Source organism: Suricata suricatta, chromosome 7, assembly GCF_006229205.1.
Source record: "Suricata suricatta isolate VVHF042 chromosome 7, meerkat_22Aug2017_6uvM2_HiC, whole genome shotgun sequence".
In the NCBI taxonomy this organism is placed as follows: domain Eukaryota; kingdom Metazoa; phylum Chordata; class Mammalia; order Carnivora; family Herpestidae; genus Suricata; species Suricata suricatta.
This window is the reverse complement of record NC_043706.1, coordinates 9,220,412-9,237,848: the sequence shown is the minus strand read 5'-3', so window position 1 is coordinate 9,237,848 and position 17,437 is coordinate 9,220,412. Positions and strand designations below refer to the sequence as shown.

Sequence of the window (17,437 nt, the reverse complement as noted above, 5' to 3'; positions counted from 1 at the left end):
AATTTTTGGGGGTGCCTGGGTGGCTCAATCGGTTAAGTGTCTGGCTTAGGTCATGATCTCACAATTCGTGGGTTCAACCCCCCCCATCAGGCTCTGTGCTGAACGCTTGCTCAAAGCCTGGAGCCTGCTTTGGATTCTGCGTCTCCTTCTTTCTCTACCCCTCCCTCGCACTCTGTCTCTCAAAAATAAACAAATGTAAAAAAAAAAAAAAAACAATTTTTGACCCTCTGAACAAATCCTCTCACCATTATTTCAGGGCACACCATTGTAACATATAATTTATTATTATCCACATCATTATTTTACACATTTAATATCATGTTTCTTTCTCCCACATAGAATATTACCCAGTAGAAGTCCCCGAAAGGAACCACGGCACATTCATAACAAGGATCGAAAATGGCCTTCGATTTCTGCTTTCCAATACTATGATTCAACTAAAACCGATTTAATCAACTGCAAAACCAAAAGAGTGAAAATCAGCCTGTGTCTCACAGCCACGATCATGAACACCTCCGTGAAATGAGGTGAGCAAAGAGGAGAATGTCCTTACCAAGCTTCTATGTAACTTTAAATTACTTTTTTAAAAACTTACTTAAAAGGCATTCTGCCGCCTTTGGAGGTGCAGACAGCTGGGCGTTTCCGCAGGCCCGTCCCTGGGCAAACAGATGGCCTGTGTGACCCACGGAAAACAGCAGCCCTTCCTAGCCTCCCGGGGCACAGAAGACTCTCATTTCCAATCTTGGCTCAGTTCAGAAGAAAAAAGGGACGAGCTCTATCTCTAGGGGGAAAACGCAGCCTACGTTAGGGCACGGCTGACTGTCCGTCCACTCGAGCGTTCATGGCCAAGTCCTCCCGGGCCGCTCCTGCAGGATCCGTCTCCTCCGTGGTCTTCCGAGTGCCGTCGCTGCGGTCAGAGGTTCTGCAGCTTCCCAAGGACCAACCCTACATGGTATGTTCTGGAAGATCAGCTCTGTCAGCAGCCGCCTTCTGCCTTCCGGAGCAGGTGCGTGGGCTTCAGGGGCTGGAAATCGTGCCAGAGACGCGAAGTCTGCGCAGCCCTGAACGGCCCTTTCTGCACACACCTCCACACCACTCAAAGGTCCTAGGAAATATTAAAGCAACTGGACGTGGCTGACTTAATGGTACAAAAAAGGCTTTATAAAAATTCTCCCTGTGCTTAAAAAAAAATGCATGTAAACATCGCTTCTAAGGCACTGGAGAACCCTTGAGCCTTCTGGTCTCAACTTTCCGATGTTTTGCAGTTTTACGTGCTCAGCTTTCCTTGGAGGTATCAATCTTTTTTTTTCTTATTAACAGAGTTCAGAGTCTGAGGCTGCCTCTGAATATGAGCGCGTGGTTTGACTGGCAGAAAGAGTATTATCAGGAGACTTATGATGTGTAAATAAAAGTACATGGACCTACAATAAAACACACACAAGAATTACAGTTCACACAGGGATGCAAATGGGTGTGATTCCATCATCTGCAGGCCGGCAAGTGAAGGCCCTGTTTGGGGCAGCGTCTGTATTCAGGCCTGCCTCGATCTCCTCCCGGGTGTGGGGGGACTCCAGGCCAGGGATGGCCCGAAAACACAGGACTGAGCAGAGCAGGCCCCCTGCAGATAAACACACAGTACTGTCCCCCCCCCCCATATTCAGAAACCAGAATGTGAGCTGTCCCTCCCTGTGTGTCTCTGCCACCATGTGAGGACGCGCCGAGAAAGCAGCTTCCGTAAACCAGGAAGACGGCACTCACCAGAAACCTGATGTGCCAGCACCTTGATCTTGGGACTTCCCGGCCGCCACAACGGTGGGAAATGTTGTTGAGCTCACTCGGTCTACATTCAGTCCTAGCTGCCCGAGGTAAGACAGGTTCTTTCGTAATACATGAAGTGTTTACTTGGGCCTCATTGACCAAGAAGATTAGACAGGAATTTAAAGATGAGAGAGGAAGTCACCGTAGATTGAACACAGACTAGACACAAAAATATAGCGCATCTGAAATTTAAATGTGAGGCAGTGACGGATGTGCAGAGAAGTGATATGCATACAACTGCCATTCACTGCCAGTCACCGAAATTAGCCCCAAGTGAGGAACAGATCTGGAATGCAACCAGACCCACTGCCGCTAAAAAAAAAAGTTTTTTTTAATTCAATTTTCATTTCTTTCATCAGATTCAGCGATTCTCTTAAGAGATGCTGGAAACACTTTGAGAAATGCATCTATGATAGCCACTGGCAACATGCGGCTGTTACAATTCAAATTTATTAAAATTAGATATAATTGAAAACTCAGGTCCTCAGTCACATCGGCCACATTTCAAATGCTCAGCGTTTCTATCCTGTAGCAATCTGTGGACAGAGCCAATCTGAGCAGGGAATTACTGTTTTTGTAAACAAATGGAAATCTACTTGGGTGATCTGGATTGGTAACTATTTGATTCTCTCCTAGAGCCCCTGAGTGGAGGAATCAGCATATTATCTCCAACAAATCACTCTTTAAGCATGATCTTCATCCAGGACTAGTCTTCCTGAGTAGCTTCTAAAGACATTTTTTTAATGTTTTATTTATTTTTGATAGACAGAGCATGAGAGGGGGAGGGGCAGAGAGAGAAGGAGACACAGAACCAGGCTCTGAGCTAGCTGTCAGCACAGAGCCTGACGCGGGGCTCGAACCCACGAACGTGAGATCTGACCTGAGCCGAGGTCAGAGGCCTAACCGACTGAGCCACCCAGGCGCCCCTTCTAAAGACATTTTTAAGACTGCACTACTGTTCTTGCTGTAAAGGAACTCTGGGTCTGAAAGTCAGGTCCAGGTGGGGGAGTTTTGTTCATTTACCCTCTCTGAACTTCCACTTCCTCTTAGGACCAACAGGAACTCCGATACCTACCTCTCTCTCTCCTCAGCTCACCATTATCTACCATGGATTCGGGGTCCTACCACCACGCATGCCACTCGGGGCTGCAGGGCACAGAACTTCCTCCTAGCACGAGGCCTTTTCTCTGCTGTTCCCTGTGTCTGGGGCACAGTCCCTAGCGTGCTCCACCTTGCCCATCAGCCTCCCGTCCTCACACACGCCATGCCTGCTTCACTCCCCCCACGCAGCCTCCAGGTCTTGGCTTGAATGCCGTTTTCACCCAAACGCTACCCTTGATGCCCGGTCTGATCAGATGCCTGTTACATGCTCTCCTAAGTCTCGGGACTGGTGAGGGAGCGCAAGGCAAGCTGAGGGCAAAGTGCGAGCTAGCACCCCTCTACCCCACCCCGAGGTGGAATATGTGTGCTTATTCCTCAGACACCCGGGCTGCCCACCGACAAAGGAAAGAAATAGAGATCACAGTCATGCCACAGGACGTGAGTTCATTAGTTTACAAAGATCTTAGTAAATTACCAAAAAAACGGCAATCTTATCAATAATCTCCAGATATCTACAGACTCAGTTTCCTGAGTATCACCTTCTCCTCCACACTGATGTGGGAACAAAAGCAAGAAGGAAATGGCAGGTAAAATTAAATTGCCTTCTAACCCGCAGCCCACTGACAAATACTTGAGGCAAACACAGAGTACAGCATTTCTCCGGGAAGCCCCTCCCTTCCTGAGGTTACCGCCTGACCAGAGGAAGAACCATCTGGGCTTGACACCAGCAAGGCCTCGGGGATCTGAGGAGTCCTCTTTAGCCATCAAAGTCCTTCTGGAGGCTTCTCTTTAGGTTCTACCTCCCCCAACTCCATAGTACACATACAACCACTCACTCTTCACCACCCTGGTTGTCGACTCTTTCTGCCCATGGGTCCTGTCCCTGTGCTTTAATAAGATCACCTTTTTGCACCAAAGACCTCTTCAAGAATTCTTTCTTGACCGTCAGCTCTGAACCCCCCCCCCCAAACCTCACCAGCACCATTCACTTGGAGCACAATCTTAATAACTGTCTCCTCTCTCAAGCTGTCCCCTCCATGGGACCAGGAACGATTTCTCCACTTTTCTTACCATTTTCTCTCTTGCTTCTAGAACAGTGCCCAGCAACCAGAAGGTATTAAACGGTTTTGAGCTGAATGCAGGCATTGCAGATATAAGGTGATACATATCTCGCATTTGGGAGTATCCTCCGCTTAAGATACTGAGGCTTAACAGAGGTATGTGGGGGTCATGTCGGAAGCAGACAACTCAGAACCTGTGACACTTTGTAACCAGACCCCTAGTGAAAACAATTAGCACCTAAGCCCAGAGGGTGGCTCAATGGAGCTAAAGGCAAAGAGCTCCGTGCTACAAGGTAGAAAGCGCAAATGCTGGCAGGAGGGCATGGAGATGGAGCTGTGTGCGAGTGGGGTGCCCTAAGAGTGGGCATGGGGGACAATCAGCTGAGAGCCATGGCACTGCAGGTGGGCGGGGGGCACCTCTCAGAAGAGGAAGCCCAGTGACGGGGCGCTCAATTTCGGTGTTCGTAATCTAGAGCTGATGGGGCCGGTGCTCCCACCGCTGTAGCAGCTGCAAGCAGGGCTCTTCTTGCCGAAGATTGTAATTCCCCTGCTATCCTGGCGTCCCATGTCTAGAAACATCTGTGTATAAACCAGCTCTGCTTCCAACGTATCCTGACAGAACACATATGGCCTAAGTGGTTATAGAACAGACTTCACTGGTAAGTGTTACACACTTCAAGAACCTGCAAAAAAAAAAAAAAAATCTCTCTGCTTATAGACTTTGATATCTGTGCCCCAAGTAAGAGCCTTGGCATCCCATCAACTACCAGGAATCCGCCACTTACAAACAGGGCAGGTTTGCATTTTTTATTTTGATGCCACTTTCCTGACCCTAGCGATGTTCCAAAATTCAAAGCCTGTGCAAGCAATAAAGAATACAGGCCTGCGTTTACTGAGTAGAGACCATATGCCAGGCACTGGGCTGACCGCTTTGTACGTTTACCTCATTCAGTCCTAAAAACGGTGCTCTGTGCTGGGGCCTAAGCCTCATTTACAGGTGAGAAAAGCCAGGTAAGGGAGGTTAAGCATTTGCCCGAATTCACGCAAACAGCTGGCAATAGTAGAAAAATACTAAGTCAACAGAAGGTGAAATAATAAAAGTAAGCACACGGAGGTTACAGTTCATCAGGACGACTAGGGGATGAATATGAAGCGCTCCCATCCTTTCCCTAAAGGTTCTGTCTCTGGTGAGCCATCTCTTCCCTCCAGCCCGTGCAGCTCACACCCTAAAGCTCCCACGGGCTCCGCCAGCACTGCCATCCGTCTAGAAGGCGGAGCCCCTGCAGACGCTACAGCCACCCCATCCAGTTCCCGCCCACTTCTGTCCTGCTCTCGGCATGCACCCCCACACCCACACGGCAACACAGCCTCACCCGGGGGAAGGAGGCAAGCGCGGCACACACCCCCTCTGAGTTTATAATCCCTGTACCATCACAGCATGCCTTAACTATGTCAGGGAAGCATGAAGGGCTTCCCGTCAGCTCTGCCCATATAGAGTAAAACCTTGGGTTGTGAGCATCATTCACTCTGGAAACACGCTTGTGATCTAAAGCACTCCTGTGTCAAAGCAAAGTTCAAGAACCATTGGCTCAGTTGTCATCATGTGACATTGGGTGGCATGTATCACGTAACATTGCAAGATGTCACTCATTTATCAGGCTAAAATATATTGGAAGTGTTTGCTCGTCGTGTGAAACACTTGCATAACAAGTTACTCACACAATCCAAGGTTTTGTTGTGTATCGCTAGGTAGATGTTGGGGTCTCTGGGATAGACAGCCATTTCCTTCCAAAGCTTTCTCTGAATATTTTGACATGGAAGCCATATTTGGAAACTGTTAATACTCACTGATTCAATTTGCCAACTCCCAAGTCAACCAGAGGAGACACACAAGTTTACGAAATGGCAATGCAGAACAACGGAAACTTACTTGTATAAGCTGATGGTTGGCTCAATGGCTAACATAACAAAGGGAGCCACGGTGTAGGAGACGGCCAGCTGCGTGACCGCCCAGGTGACCACGTCATACGCAACCTTGAGGGCTCTTGAGGAAAGGAAGTAACGTCTGTAGTTGTTCCTCATCTGCAAGCCAAGGAAGGCAGAGCCAGGGATGAAAAATATAAAAACAATTTTTATTCCATGCATGGAGGCAGGAACACAGGTGATCAAAAATGCCACTATGGTTTTTATTATTGTAAAAATATATATTAATGTCCACTGCTGACAAGTGTTCAAAGAACTAAGCCAAAAGAATGTTACCTTTTGATATCTCCCAGAGAAAAGCCCTGTTTCTAACCTCGGCACAGATCTTCCCTGGCCTCTCTCTGTGCATGCATATCCACATTTATGTTTTCACTGATGGCACAGATTTTCTAGGCTGTTTTTTTTTTCATTCAGTATTCTACCAAAAATCATATATCAGGTCAAAAATATTAATTTTTAAAAATATTTATTTTTTAGAAAGAGAGTGCAAGCAGTGGAGGGGCAGAGAGAGAAAGGGAGACACAGAATCCAAAACAGGCTCCAGACTCCATCCAAGCTGTGAGCACAGAGCCCAACCCAGGGGCGCGAACGCACGAACCATGAGATCATGAACTGAGCTGAAGTCGGATGCTTAACTGACTGAGCCACCCAGGCGGCCCCCCCATGTCAAAAATACTAATCTGTGATGTAATATTATGGAAAAGCTACCTTTTCCATAATGAATTGGTAGGTCTTTTAATAAATGGAACTAAATTTTCATCTAAAAAGACATCTAATCCCCAGATCCCAGAACCAAAGGCGTAGTTGGAACAATGGCTGGCTTACAGGTAGGTTAGCCCCAAAGCCCCTTCTTGGCCCTGAGTTCAAGACTGAGCCAGAGCTCTGCCCATTGGGGGAGCACGAGCACTATGAGAAAGCCAACTCATACCCGAGTTCATTCTCCTGGGAACACTCATCTGTCGACCTCCACTACCCTCTACCTAACTCGTTTGTGAAAAATATGTCCAGGCCCCTCAAAAGAAAGGCTTGACCTAAATCAATGCTTTTACACCAATTGAAATCACAGAGCTAAAGGTATCTTATGGACTAATACCCCGGATATATTAACAAACAAAATTCTAGTCTTTGTTTTAGCTTGTCCTGGCCCTCTGTTCTTTACTTTTAGAATCTAAGGGGTATATGAATTGGAGAAAAGCAAGTGTGGTCCTGGTTTTCCATGTACAGGTATGTACATATAGACTTTATTTTAAAAGTGTCCTAAGCAGCGTGAGTAGTAATCATTTATTCTTGTTCACGCATATATTCCAACATTCATCTAACCAAAACAGGTCCTCCACAGGGAAGGGACTCTTGTTCGCTGCAGTATTCCACTGCCTAACACACAAACTGGCATTTGGAGGGCTCCTGAAACAGTCACAGGATACATAAATAGCAAACAGCTATGCTGGGGCTTTTGAATTCACATCCAAAATACAGTTTGACAAATGTCACTAAAAATCCCTGGCACCAGGGATGCCGGGGTGGCTCAGTCGGCTAAGCATCTGACTTCAGCTCAGGCCATGATCTTGTGGTTTGTGGGTTCAAGCCCCGTGTCAGGCTCTATGCTCACAGCTCAGCTCCTGCAACCTGCTTTGGAGCCTGTGTCTCCCTTTCTCTCTCTGCCCCTCCCCTGTCTCTCTCTCTCTTAAAAATAAACATTAAAAAAAATTTTTTTAAATCCCTGGCACCTAAATAAGGAAGGCCATAATCATCATCAAAGATTGCAATTAAATCAAATACAAACTCTTTCACAATTACTTACACACACGTTCATCTCATTTTTTAAGGACAAGTAGACTTTGTATTTCTTTGGCATCCTTCTCTACAACCAGCACAGAGTGGGAATAGTCTAGGACAAACTAAAGGGGATGTAGAAATTTTCACAAAGAATTTCACACAAACTAATCGGATCAGGCATGAGCATGTGAAAAGGTACGGCAGTCTCTAACAACACAACTTTACTGGCTACAGACTTCGTGAATTATTTCTCAGCTTAGGAGAATGAAGTGAGAAATGGAGTCTAAACCGTATGAAGTCTATGGAGCCTCTGTTACTAATCGTCATCTTTAGTGTAGACTGCTTCACGGTTAAAAACGTTTCCGTCTCTGAAGGTACAAAACATTTGTGGGGTGCCTGGGTGGCTCAGTCGGTTAAGCATCCGGCTTCGGCTCAGGTCAGATCTCACGGTTCGTGGGTTCAAGCCCCGTGTCGGGCTCTGTGCTGACAGCTAGCTCAGAGCCTGGAGCCTGTTTTGGATTCTGTGTCTCCCTCTCTCTCTGACCCTCCCCTGCTCCAGCTGTCTCTGTCTCTCAAAAATAAATAAAATAAAAAATAAAAAGCAATAAAACAGTTGTTACTCCTAAAATCCCTTGTTTTGCAAATACCATCTGTAAATAACATAAAAACAGTCAACGATTTCATGGCCAGAAATTCCTATATATTGAAGCTATTTCTCTAACAGGAAGACTTCTGTTGTGTGACTTTTCAAAGTGTCACTCCCCTCTCCCCCACCTCCTTACGGGACCAGAAGGTAACACACACAGAGGCATCAGGTTATTAAGGAAAAGATCCTACAACCAAAGGGAGCTTACCGTTCTGGCTGCTACCGTGACAAGGATTCCAGTTAGGAAGGTGAAATAGTATCCAGGGTAGACGCCGTGCCACAAGGCAGACAGGATAAAGGTTAGCACCGTGGGGTACCAGGGAACCCGCTCATAGCACACTCTAGGAAGAGAGGAAGGCACAAGCCATCGGTCCAAGGACCAGAAACGTCTGACTACACTTGTGTCTTCAGACCACACAGAAATCATCTGATCCATTACTGATGGCAATCACGCCTGACCTTATCAGGGCCATTCAATGCGATCCCAGCTGCCATCCGTTTCCGGGATGCTACCAGATGGGCAACTCACAGTCCAGTCGTTTGGGGCGTAGACTATGAGGTTTTAAGCTGCATGGAACTAAATGATCTGGACCGCATCCTACTGTATATCTAGTCAAAGTCCAAGTGGTCACTGCACCCAGTGGGAGCTGCTGCTTCTAGAAGCTCACTGCACCAGTGCTCTGACCCACCAAGGATACTGATGGATCTGCGCCACCAGCATTAAAACATTTCAAATCAGGATAGCGCCTTTAGGGTGAGGATCTTCATTCGGTCAAATTAATTCCAACCTGGCCTCCACGCCCCCTAACCAGGCAATGCTGCAGACCTTTCCGTCGCTCTTGGCAACAACTCCAGCACAAAATCAATGTGTCGGTTACACGGCCTGTCAGCTCTTCCAGTGTCCATGTGGATTTCAATCCATGCATTTACTCTAAAGAGTGATACCGTGAGGACCTAGACACTGCCGGCAAACACCCTGGAGAGCTCTGACTTCTTGGATGATTAAAACAAAGTGATGGAAGCTTTCTCCCAAATTCGACCTATAAATTGCCAGAGGCAGTGCAAGGAAGCCACAATGTGGCTTACTAAAGAAGAGGACCCAAATAAAAAATAAAATAGAAAGTCAAACCGTGAACACCAATCCAGCTCTGTATGCGTTGTCAAAAGGAACAGATTTGAACCCAAACCAAGGATTATGGCTTCCTCTTCACACAATGAAAGAGAATGCATTTGGGGAGAGAGACACAGAACCTGGGATGCCACTTGGAAGGTTTCTTTGAAATGGGGTGGTCGCACAAGTGTTTGTTTCTTTTATGCTCTGTATCTTTTTGTATGAATAAGATACTTCGTTTTCTAAAATGCTTTTTTAATATTTGTTACATTTTTATGTGCTCATTATGTATGTTCAGTCCTCTTAGAACATAAATTCCTAGTGGAGACAGGACTCTTGGTACATTGGGATGACCTGACATGCAGAAATAAGAGCTTTAGGGGAGCCTAGGTGGCTCAGTCGGTTGAGCATCTGACTACCGATTTCAGCTCAGGTCATGATCTCACAGTTCATGGGATGGAGCCCTGCGTCAGGTTCTGTGCGGGCTGTGCAGAGCCTGGATGGGACTCTCTCACCCTCTCTCTGTCCCTCCCCAACTCGTACTCTCCCTCTCTCAAAATAAATAAACATTTAAGAAAAGAGGTTTATGCTAAAATTTTATGGTAAAATCAATAGCAATAAATGCAAATTTCCCAAAATTTGCATGTTCAGATCACCTCTCAGACAACACTACGTGAGCCTACTTTGCAGTGTAACTGGGTACGTCTCTCACCCCAGTACTGGGACCTAAGAAAAATGCTATGTATCAGGGCACCTGGGGGGGCTCAGTCAGCTAAGTGTCCAACTTCGGCTCAGGTCATGATCTCACAGTTTGTGGGTTCAAGCCCTGCATCGGGTTCTGTGCTGACAGCTCAGAGCCTGGAGCCTGTTTCAGATTCTGTATCTCTCTCTTTCTCTGCCCCTCCCCTGCTCATGCTGTCTCTCCAAAACTGAATAAACCTTAAAAAATTTTTGTTTAAATGCATGTATCAAAAACAGAATTTACAGGTTGATAGCTTCATACTATCATTGCACTCATATGATCAGAGTATTCACTAGTGAGAGTTTTGGGCTTCAAGGATAGCACGTTATTAATTCCATATTAAGTAATGTTTCCAATTTGGGAATGTATGGGGAAACAAAGGACTGAGGAATATGAACAAAAACGTGAGGTTAAAAAGCATCAATCTTTAAGGTTCCATCAAGCTGTTAATACCAGGGATACATGGAGATCTCCAGTGACTGGATGCTGACATTGACCTTCCTCGACCTGATGATCTGGAGGCAAGAGGCTGGACAACACAGAGACAGTCTGTTTGGGCTCCTATCAGGTACTCATTAGCTGTGTGACTGTGAGCAAATGTCATAACCTCTCTGTTTCACTTTCCACATCTGTAAAATGGGGATAGCCACCATCTCTTTGTGGAGCTGACCTGAGGACTCCGGGAGTGGAGGCCAGTCAAGAAGGCACTAACATAAATATGCCCCATTGTGCCCTCACATTATTTCTACTTTGTCACCTACAGGGCAGAGATCTTGAGAGAGGTGTCAGATGACCCATTACTCCTGGCAGACGCCTGCTCCTCTGGCGACGCCCATCTAAACAGAACCCAGTGCCACGAGGAGTGAGGTCATTTCTTATTTTTTCTTACCGCTTTAGCCAAGTGGCTGTCTGAATATTCCAGTTTTCTAAGTACATTTTGAAACTTGTGGCAGTCTAGAAAGAAGAAAATAACACCTATCATTAGCTTTAAAAATACCCCCAAGTAATGGAAAGTCTTCCCCAGAATCTCCCTGGCGACAGAGTGGATGTGCTACTTCAATAGAGGGCTCTCTCCAGCAAGAGAACATGCTGTGCAGCACAATTTTCTGGTGTTTAGATGATTCGCTTTGCGCTAAAACTTGGCTTGCAAAGTCTTCATTTCCCTCAAAACGTATTTTCAAATTATAGGAAAATTGAAGGAATGTCTTAAAAGGTTTTTTCTTCCACTCTGGCTAAAAAAAAGTTTTTTTTAAGTCATCTGAGTTTTATAAACTAAACACTCTAAAAAGGGGATTTGCCATAGGAAAAGTTGAATCCTATCGAGTTAGGGCCTTTCTGGAGACAGCCTACATTTAATTGTCATCTTTCACGTTGTGGCCCTTTGTAAACTGGGTCAGTCTTGGGAAAGGATTCTACAAATAGCTGCTCAGGTTCAAGGGCTTCCACTTGGACAGAACAGGGAGAGATTTCATGCATGAAGGAGCCTCCATACAAAAAAGAAAACAAACATCACCCAACTGGCAACGACACAGGTGCCAAGAAGAGAGATTCCAAAATAATCTGTCAATTGAGTTTTCTCATTAAAATAAAAAGTCTTATGAAAAGGCTGGTGGGAGAAAGCATGAAGCAAACACTCAAGAACCAGAATTCTTGGGGTGCCTGGGTAGCTCAGTCCGTCAAGTATCTCTTAATCTTAGTGCAGGGTCTTGACCTCAGGGTTGCGAGTTCAAGCCCCACATCATGATGCCTACTTAAACAAGACAAAACAAAACAATTCCTGATAAAGGTGGAATACAGGTGCCACGTTTTTCTATTTTGGCCGTAAGGAAATCCTGAGCCATACACTGGCCTAATGTAGTATGTTTGGAGGGAAGGAGAGAGATGGTAGGTAAGTAGGTAGGTAGATTAGAAAGAAAGATAATTAGATACATAAATAGATATTATAATGTTTTAATTCAAAGCTCTAAGGGGTTTTATTTATGTCATCTTTGGCTAATACTCTGTATACAGTTTCAAAGTACCTTAACTAAATCAGACTTCCTTGCTTTTCCTTAGTTCTTTGCTCTAGGTCAACTCTACTGAAAATGCAAACTTGTCTGTCTTTTATTATAAATTTATCATAAAGATGTAACTTAACAATGTAGTGTTTTACCCTCACCACATACCCCCAACAAGAGGACTGTGTCTCGGTGTCCAGCTGAGGGGCCTGGTGAGCAGACAAAAGGGAGCCGCTGTCAAGGACGTGTCCCCACAGCACCCCACGGCAACCAGCAGTGACCCAAGATTTTTGAAGAAGCCAAGAATTTTGGCGGGAAAGGGAGCAAAGTCATAATGTGAGCCGCCCAGACATCATCTATAGAGAAATGAGGAGCTTGTAGATTATCGACACTGCTTTCCAAGCACGAGAAAGGCACTGGAGGCTGCTTCCTGTCCACTGAAGATGAAGAGAAGCCTCACGCACCAAGCAAGTGGAGAACGTCCACCATGTCCCCCTTTGGCCTAGGGTCCACCTAACAGGAAGCAGGTGGTCAGTGTCCTCATCCCTGGTGTCTTGCTCTACAGGCATAGCCTTTCCTGCTCAGACTCTGCAGTGGTACCCTGCCTGCCCTGGGCGGGGAGGGGGAGCCAGAACTAGCAGCAAGTAAGAGTCACCTGGCGACCAAACCAGCCTTCTGGATGTTGAGACCACGTCCTTACTCCCACTCAGCAGCGAGGAGGAACGGGTCGAAGTTGGGGCCTTCCCTTCAGCTCCGAGAGCTCCCACAATGCCGGGAAAACCCAGAACGATGTGGTCCCAACGGGACCACCTCTGGAGATAAGGACACATCAAGAACTGTGCTCTAAGAACACAGCCAGGGAAAGATAACGCCCACACGGATTCAAGTGACCTCAAAGCTATGTGCCGTCACAATTCTTCTTAAAAGCAAATGGATTAGAAATGTTTCAAAAGGAACCACAGGGAACACTTGCAATATCAAAATCTAACTGCAGCAATTTCCAGTCTGTGTCCTTGACTGAAGAAAGCAGAATGTGAAATGAGAGAAGACGGCATCTGTACTTTCTGGTAGAAAGAACAGGAATGTAAACAACAATTTTCCGGGCTCTTGTTTCGATTTCTGCAGGTCATTCCTTGAACCATTAAAACGGTCAAGAAAGTAGGTATCTTAAAAAAAAATAAAATAAAACAAACAAACAAAAACAGGAAAAAGCCCAAGAGGCCGCTGAACCTGAACTTCCCTGATCCCTCAGACAATCTGGGGAAGAACGTCCAGGGACACCACACTCAAAGCAAATCACTTGCTCTGTTTGCGATGGAAGCTGGATTAACAGCATAATAGACTCACCTCAATTTTCCAGATGTTTAGGTTAGAAAGCAGATCCCAACAGAAATTTCCATTCTTATCCACTCCGCTGAACCCAAAGCCAGCTGCATTATTCACTGCGTCAGCTATGGGTTTTAAAACGACACATTAGGCTAAGGAACAAAAGTCACATTGCCACTTTACAGGACATTAAATGTCTGTCTAGCTTCAAGATGGAGAGACAGGCAGTGGTCTCCCCTTTGGGAAAGCAACCAAGACATTTTAAAGGACCTGGTACCATTATAAATCACAGAAACATCAGTGGCTCTTTGGTGGCCTTAACGTGCACGATGCATTTTTATTCAGTCGCTAGCATTTAGTGAGCACCTGCGAACAAGAGGAAGGCACTAGATGCTCACAGAACGCAAAAGGAAGATAAAAGAGAAATGAATCAGAACAAAGCAACAAGATTTAGGGACCAATTTGACATCAGGGGAGAAAGGGAGGAAGGTAAACAGACATCTGAGCTCAGAAACAGAGGACCCAGGGGACTCGGGTCCAAGAGTTGTCATTAAAGACGGCACAACATGAACTGACAGCATTAGTTCTGAAAGAGGGACGGGGCTCATCCTGGACATACTAAGGGTGACGTGCCCCTCGGTATCAGCCGGAGATGCCAAGACACAGTTAGAAAACGTCTAGAACACAAGACAAAGAGCAGAGCCGGAGACGTGAATCTGGGGCCAGCAGCCACGGAGGCCACACGTGGACCCAATTACCAAAGCATCCTCCCCACAAGGCCAGCCGGAGAATTCCCCCCGCATCCATCTTTATTTCACTTCACTGAACTGGAAGCGGATGGCCCCTGCAAGGAGTGTAACATTTCTGATTCCTTAATTATGTGATTTTGTCATCAGAGACCTGATAAAATCAACTGACTTCTATTATGATGACCAAGAGGCTAATTTTCTCTTTTCACGTAGTTCTGGTTAATTCAGACTATTAAAAAAAAAAAAAAAAAAAAAACTTCAACACCCCTTCCCCCAAAATAAAAGTCCAGATAACAAAATGGGCAGAAGACAGGGCACCTGGGAGGCTCAGTCGGTTAAGTATCCAACTTCGGCTCAGGTCATGATCTCACGGTTTGTGGGTTCAAGCCCCACGTCAGGGTCTGTGCTGACAGCTCGGAGCCTGGAGCCTGATTCGGATTCTGTGTCTCCCTGCTCCTGCCCTGCTAGCTCTCTCTTGCCCATGCACTCTTTCTCTCAAAAATAAATAAACATAAAAAATTTAAAATTGGGCAGAAGACATGGACAGACATTTCTCCAAAGATGGCATACAGATGGCCAACAGACACATGAAAAGATGCTCATCATCACTGATCAGGGGAATGCAAATCAAAACTATGAGATATCACCTTATTACTTGTCAGAGTGGCTAAAAACCACAAGAAACAAGGGTTGGCAAGGATGTGGAGTAAACCTTTGTGGGCTGTGGGTGGGAATGCAAACTGGTGCAGCCACTGTGGACAGCAGTATGGAGGTTCCTCGAAAAGTTTAAAAAACAACAAAAAAAGGACTACCCTATGATCCAGTAATTACACGACTAAGTATTTACCCCCAAATACAAGAATACCAACTCAAAGAGATACAGCACTATTTTCTGTAGCCAAACTATGAACATAGTCCAAGTGTCCATCATTGATGAATGGATAAAGATGTGATGTGTGTGTATATACACGCAAACATACACACGGTGGATTATCCATCCATAAAATGAAATCTTGCCATTTGTAATAATATGGGTAGAACTAGAGTATTATGCTAAGTGAAATAAGTCAGAGAAGGATAAGTACCCTATGATTTCACTCATATGTGGAATTTAAAAGACAAAACAAATGAGCAAAGGGGAAAAAACACAAACCAAGAAACAAGCTCTAACTCTAGAGAACAAACTGACGGTTACCAGAAGGGAGGTGGACGGGGGCGGGGGGATGGGTGAAATAGAGGATGGAGGTTTAGGAGGGCCCTTGTTGGTGTGTGCAAGTGTGGAATCACTATATTCTACACCTGAAACTAACAGAACTCTTTACTGAGGCTAAAAAATAAATCACACCACTGGGGAGATGTTAGAGAACTCTTTCTTGTAGTTCTGCTCACTCTTTCCTATAGGAGTTCAGAGCCTGCTCCAGCGTGACTTCTGAAGGCTCACTCTAAAGAAAAAACAGCCTGTTCTATCTCCCTTCCTTTCGGCATAGTGGAGGACTGAATGCTGCTGCTCTGGGCTTGGCTTCGCTGAGAAGTGATCTGGCTTCTTTGAGGAGGAGGGATGAGGAGCAGTGAGCACTGCTGGGTCATCCTTCAAGGCCGCTCGGGGGGATACTCGGTGGACAAGGAGAAGAGCAACCACGCAAGGTGTGCCAGTTAAGACACGAAGTTTTAAATGTGTGGGAAGGAAGTGAATGACCAGGTAAGGAGGGGGGGGGGGGGGGGGGGGGTCTGTGCTGGAGGCGAAAACCAGGCTGGGACCAGCACGGCAGCCCCCCAGCTCCTTCCACCCCCTCCGGCCTTAGCTAAAGCGCAGACTAACAACTTCTCTTTCTGGTTCTTCTTCTTTCTCTTTCACTGCCTTTGCAGGGTGCTATGAAGCTCTTTCTAGGTGTTCTCAGTCGGTGCTCCCTTCACCCTTGGTGCTCCCAGCAGCGTGAAGCTGGTGGAGAGGGTGAGCTCCCGGGGCAGAGCCCCTGGCTGCCTGTCTCCACTGAGCTACATCCTGAACGTATGGCCCCTGGACAGTTCTAATGTCTAGAAACCCATTTCCTTGAGAGGAAAATGGATAGATGAATGGTACCTATTTTAAAGCCACGCTGAAAGACGTAAACGGGATATGAAGAGAGGGCGTGGCACAGTGCCTCGCTCGTCGGTGCTCAGGAAGTGTCAGCTACTGTTACCACATCCCGTCTTCCCCAGGCTTAGTGATGCTCATCAGGCAGCTGGTAAACAATGCCAGACTCTGAATGCTAGAAGAATTCTGATCCCACAGCCTGAGTGGCTCGGAGCCACTCTGTGAGACAAATGAGGGACCTGAAATAGTGACTCTTGGATGCGACATCTCTACAGAGGACGGAGGTAAGCCCGGTCCCCCAAGTGTGTTCTGCCACCTGTGAATCGAAGCCTTGTTTTTGTCTCTGAGCGGTTAAAGGCGCTAACCTCACCAGCCCCAAACCGGCTTTACTTACATTGTCTGCTGTATGATCATAGATAAATTGGACACCCATATTTTGGAGGTTGTGATCCTTGGAACACAGCCTGGGCTGAAGTTGGGTCTTGCTAATTAGTATGAATTAGTAAGGGAGAAAGTACCAGAATTGTACATGAAGTCCAAAGAAAATAGCTTTAATTATTTCAGTATAAACACAAATGAGAAAACGAGGCTAACACCGTGCAGCTCAGCTGAGAGCCATCAAGAGGCTTTAAGGACTAAATTTATAATCACGTATAATTAGTGCATCAATTATATGTAAATGATGTTTTAAGGAGCTGGAGAAAACAATTATTTGGTAAAGCAGTTTAAACATTCCCTATTATACTATTCATTGCTTCTATATTCATAACACAAAGGTTAATTTCAGACCGGCCCAAGCAATCTAAACTAACAAGGTCCAAATTGAGGCCATACAAATTAATGAAGTGTTTCTACTGAAGCTATCAAAAACAGATAAAGGGAAGTGGGTATAGAAAAGAGCCAAGTCCAAAGAACAAGCTACTCCCAGTATCTGGGGCGCTCCCGAAAGGGCAGAATGATGCCAGACACCCCCACATTCCCTAGAACCCCCTCTGCACCCACAGCCCCCTCAGCACAACCCACCTCGTGTTAGACTTGCCCTAGGCGGCCACG

General features: G+C 46.0%; 1 protein-coding gene across 2 annotated transcripts in view; it reads right to left on the bottom strand.

Moving 5' to 3' along the window:
* Window positions 1-250: 250 nt before the first annotated feature.
* The window catches only part of MBOAT1 (membrane bound O-acyltransferase domain containing 1), a 112,044-nt gene continuing 94,857 nt past the window's right edge, over window positions 251-17,437 (bottom strand). Inside the window, exons 9-13 of one of the 2 annotated variants that reach the window (XM_029943706.1) lie at window positions 13,583-13,686; window positions 11,128-11,192; window positions 8,594-8,726; window positions 5,911-6,062; window positions 251-1,421 (exon numbers count right to left, since the gene is read on the bottom strand). In XM_029943706.1, the coding sequence (XP_029799566.1) occupies window positions 1,295-1,421; window positions 5,911-6,062; window positions 8,594-8,726; window positions 11,128-11,192; window positions 13,583-13,686 (581 nt within the window). In that variant the 3' untranslated portion in view covers window positions 251-1,294. Of the gene's footprint in view, window positions 1,422-5,910; window positions 6,063-7,614; window positions 7,862-8,593; window positions 8,727-11,127; window positions 11,193-13,582; window positions 13,687-17,437 lie in introns of those variants that run through there. The other variant, XM_029943707.1, reaches the window with a different exon arrangement.